At 37.1% G+C, this 4,990-nt stretch overlaps 1 protein-coding gene across 1 annotated transcript; it reads left to right on the top strand.

Annotated features, from left to right (window-relative positions):
- Positions 1-3,009: 3,009 nt before the first annotated feature.
- Positions 3,010-3,492, top strand: LOC149235768 (uncharacterized). The gene has a single exon (XM_089368658.1). The coding sequence runs from the start codon at positions 3,010-3,012 to the stop codon at positions 3,490-3,492; it is 483 nt and encodes a 160-aa protein (XP_089224784.1).
- The last annotated feature ends 1,498 nt before the right edge of the window (positions 3,493-4,990 follow it).

Genomic DNA, 4,990 nt, shown 5'->3' with positions numbered 1-4,990 from the left:
CAAGATGTTATAAAAGTAGAGTTATGTTGCCTCACTTAGATGCAACAAAGGTGGAAATTTTCAACAACACATTTGCATGCATGTTGTATTCTTGAACTTGCATGTTTGCACCAGGAAAGTGTTTGAAAGTGGAGTATGTTGACTCACTTTATTGTAGCAAATCTGGTCATTTCATCTCTTTAAGTACTCATACATACGAATGGGATTCTTCTACTTGTGAGAGGGTTGAGAATTGTTATACATGCATGATAGTTTGTGTGTGTGAACAGTGGAATTTTTAATAGTTTCATTGTGTTTGAACATGCATGAGTGATTGACTTGTGTTGGTTGATTGCTTTGTTAACATGTATGTTGTCAACTTGAGAATGTTGATCATTTGCACATGCATGAGTGTCGGCTTGTGTGGTCGATTGATTGTTACATGTATGTTATATCAACTTGGAAGAGTTGATTTTGTCTCCAAAGATGAAAGGGAGATGTGACGAATTGTTTCATGAGAATGTGGAATTCTTGTTGTAAATCGTCAAGTTGTTGTACATGCTTTTGCTTGACTTGAAAGTTAGTTGTTTGAAGAAGCATGTTTTGTCGACTTGTGTTTAGTCGATGGTTTATACACCAAGATGTAAGGGTACATGGCGATGTTCACATGATGTGACATTTGTTGCTTTGAAGAAGCAAAAGGAAGATGTCGTCAAGTTATATTCTTGCATGAGTGTTTTTCAAGGTTAATGTTGTTTTTTGTGACAAGATGTCGTAGGATTTTGGAAGGTCCATGCTTGAGCAAGAGGCTCATGATTAGTCTTCATTCTCAAATCATGACTTGAAAAGCATGTTGATACCAGAGGATGATGGAATCAAGAAGCGAAAGTGGACAAAAATGCCAAAAAAAATTGGAGCCACTGTAGACCATTTGACGTGTTGACACCAAGAAGCGAAAGAGATGGCGAATGCATTCTTCTAGATGTGGAATTTGGAACCATGGAGGTAAAAGAATGGTCATTTCTTTTCTTTTTATTACTGATATTGGAACTCATCGATGTAGTTCACTCAGATGGGCTTAACTTGGAAAAGTGGTTTCCAAGGAGAAGCTTGCATCGAATACATGTGCTGCAAAGGGGGAACATAATTCTCAGTGGGAAGGCCATCTGTCAACTTTCCGAGCACCGAGGGATCGCTTTGATACGACGGGGTGTTTAATCAGAAAGTAGCCAGCAAGTGTTGGATTAGGTCAGCAGCAAAAGGAGAACATTGGTTGAAGTGCCAAGCCATTTGCAAGGCAAGGCATGTCAGTGAACCCAAGTGGTTGTCATGGAGATTTTTCAAAGTAGAATCAATAGTATGTAAATATTCCTTGCATGTAAATCTAACAAATTGATAGTTTTTTTGAATTTTTTTACCAAGTTGGCCAAACTTGGAACTAGGGTATAAAGAGAAATTTTTTCTACTAAAATAGCGGGAGCCTAAATTTAATTTCTAAGTTTTTTTTAGCAATTTGGAAGAATTTGGTAATCATAATGTAAAGAAACTCTTTCACAAAGATCACTGGAACCCAAACCTAAACAAAAGAAATGATCAACATTATTCTTTTGTACTTCAAAGTGCTAGAAAACAATTTATTTCACCAACTTAACCATGGCTGAATTTTAGAAAGGCCATATTAAAGACATATGCCAATTGAATGAAAATATCAAGTAATTTCTTGTACTTGTGCACCTTAGATTTACAGGTTGTTGCAAAAATAAATATTTTGAATCAAATACAGGTATAGCTTATAAGTAGGAGGCACATTTTATAGATACCATACTGTGATTTTGAGCGTCTTTGCTCTGAACTACAACAACCTCCATTCTTTGATTTGTTTAAACATACCTAAGAATATATTTATTGCACATAATAGACCTGTCTCTAAAATTTCAAACAGCTTAGCGAAACAACCATTAAAATGAAAATAAATTAAGGCAAGATGGTTGGCCTTCTACAATTCAAAGAAGACAAAACAAAAGCTTCAATCCAATGCTAAACATGGAGGAAAAAGAAAACAGAGGCTTCAATCCAATGCTAAACATGGAGGAAAACAAGTGGGTATCAATACCTTATCTGCAGTGCCTACATTGTAGCCTCTCTTTCTAATTCTAAGTTCATTGATCCATTCGTTAGGCAACAATTTTGGCGATTCAAATGACATGAAAGGCTTCCGTAGTTTAAATGAAGTAGTCGTACCAAGCCAACTGTTAACTCTCTCTCCAGTGGTCTAAGCTTCAACCGTTTGAGGTTATATATCCAAGATGAAATCAACATACTTTCTCCAAGGACAATAGAGGAAGCATACTAGTGCGCCTTGAAGGCAGAAAAAAAGATAGCTAGGAAGCAAAGCTCTGGCAGAGGACATGGTTTTTCCAAACAGAAAGGACAGACAAATGGAAGAGGAAAGCTTCCTGCAAAAGAATGATGAAGGAAACTCAAATCAGCAAGGGCAGTCAGAGAAAGAAGGTGGCAGCAGAGGAGGAAGATCTTACCAGAGAGGTAGAGGTAGAGGAAGAGGCAAGGAGACTGTCTACTAGTGTTACAGATGTAACAAATTGGGTCACCGATCTTGAATGTCCTAATAATGACAATACGAGACAACGAGGTGCATACATAGCTCAAACCAAAGAAATAGAGGCACAAGTACCTAAGGTAGAGAATGTGTTAGAGACTGGAGAGGTGTTGATGATGTAAAAAGTCCTGTTAAAACTAGCAAAGGGGACTATTGAACCAATCCAAAGGAAATCCTTATTCAAGACAATGGGTGAGGCAAAAGGAAAATGTTGGAAATTGGTGATTGACAACGGAAGTACAGACAATCTACCCTCCCAAGAAACGGTGGAAAAATTGGGATTGAAAAATATTGAGCACCCCACACCTTATAAGGTATTGTGGTTGCAAAAAGGACACCAATTGTTGGTGTATGAACAAAGTGAAGTTGAGTTTTAGATACGCAAGTATAAAGAAAATGTGCTCTGTGACATAATGCCAATGGATGCTTGGCACATTCTTTTGGGTTGCCCATGGAAGTTTGATAGGAAGGTGACATATGATGGAGAGAGCAATTGTTATAAGTTCGAAAAGGATGGAATCAAGCACACTCTTGTACCATTGAAAGAGGAAGGTACAATTGAAACAAGCAACCCAAAAGCATTGTTGCTTAGTGGAAAGGAATTTCTACAACAGATTGAAGAAGAAGAGGTAAGCTATGCAGTGGTTTGCAAGCTAAAGGTAGTACTTCTGCACATTGAAATTGTAGATTTACCTATCAAAGTTCAAGAGTGGTTGTATGAGTTTCATGATATTGTAGTTGATGAATTGCCAAGTGAGTTGCCACGAAAGAGAAGCATCAATCATCACATAGACTTGATATTGGGAGAAACCCTTCTGAACAAGGCTGCATATCGAATGACATCCAAAGAGAATGAGGAAGTGAGGAAGCAAGCCCAAGAATTATTGGACAAATGACTAATAAGAGAAATTTTGAGCCTGTGTGTCATACCTAGAGTACTAAGTCCAAAGAAGGGTGGAGAATGGAGAATGTGCACTGACTATAGAGAAATCAACAAGATCACCATTCGTTACAGGTTTCCATTGCCATGGATGGATGATATGATGGATTGCTTGGGTGGGGAAACTTACTTCTCAAAGATTGACCTTAAAAGTGGTTATCATCAAGTTCGGATCAGAGAAGGAGACGAGTGGAAGACAACTTTCAAGACAAATGAAGGCTTGTACGAGTCGATGGTCATGCCATTTGGCTTGTGAAATGCACTTAGTACCTTTATGCGGATGATGAATGAAGTCTTGAAGGAGTTCATTGGTAAGTTTGTCATTGTTTATTGGATGACATTTTAATTTTCAGTCAAACTAAAGAAAAGCACTTGAGACATTTGAAGTATGTTTTAGAGAGGTTGCAACAAGAAAAACTATTAATTAACATGAAGAAGTGTTCTCTTATGAAGAGTGAGCTTGTATACTTGGGTTTTATCATTTTTAAGGATGGCTTGAAAATGGATCCAGAGAAGATAGAAGCAATTGTAAATTGGCCCTCACCTAAGAACATTTTTGAGGTGAGAAGTTTTCATGGCTTAAACAACTTCTATAGAAAATTTATTAGGAATTTTAGTGGAATTTGTGCACCTATCATTGACACCATCAAGAAGAATAGGAAGCCATTTTATTGGACAGCAGTAGCAAAAAAAATAAAAAATATTGAAGAAGAATATCATTGAGAAACTAGTGTTGAAGTTGCCAGACTTCAATCAGCCCTTTCAAGTGAGATGTGATGCTAGTGGGAAATCCATTGGAGTTGTATTGAGGCAAGAAGATAAGCACATTGGATATTTCAGTGAGAAGATAAATGAAGCAAAACATAAATACTCTTCCTACGACAAATAATTTTATGCAGTGGTTCAAGCTTTGAAGCATTGGAGGCATTACTTCATGCCTAAGGAGTTCGTTCTATACATGGATAATTTTGTCTTACAATACATTATGCAAAAACATAAGTTGAATCATAAACATGCAAAGTGGGTGGAGTTCCTTCAAAATTCCATTTTGTTTTAAGGCATATTAGTTTTAAGGCAAATAAGGCTGTTGATGCCTTGAGTAGGAGATGCTTAATCATGCAGGAAAGTCAAATACAAATTTTAGGCTTTGATTATTTGAAGGACTTGTATGACATTGATGCTGATTTTAAAGAATCTTTTCCAGCGTGTAAAAATGCAGTCAATAGGGACAACAATCCATGGAAAGAGTTTATGTTGCAGGATGGGTTATTGTTCAAGAACAATTTTCTATGTATTCCCAATTTCTTAATGAGGGAAAACATGGTCTAAGAAAACCATAATGGTAGGTTGGCTAGACACTTTGGTGTTGAGAAAACACTTGGGCAGCTGAGTCACTTCTGTTTTTGGCCTAAGATGAAAGCATATGTACAGAGGTACATGAGTAAGTGTAGGGT

Source organism: Pinus tabuliformis, chromosome 8 (genome assembly GCF_031772625.1).
Source record: "Pinus tabuliformis cultivar Carrire ecotype Pingquan chromosome 8, CPIR1, whole genome shotgun sequence".
NCBI classification, from domain to species: domain Eukaryota; kingdom Viridiplantae; phylum Streptophyta; class Pinopsida; order Pinales; family Pinaceae; genus Pinus; species Pinus tabuliformis.
This window is presented reverse-complemented; position numbering and strand designations above follow the sequence as displayed.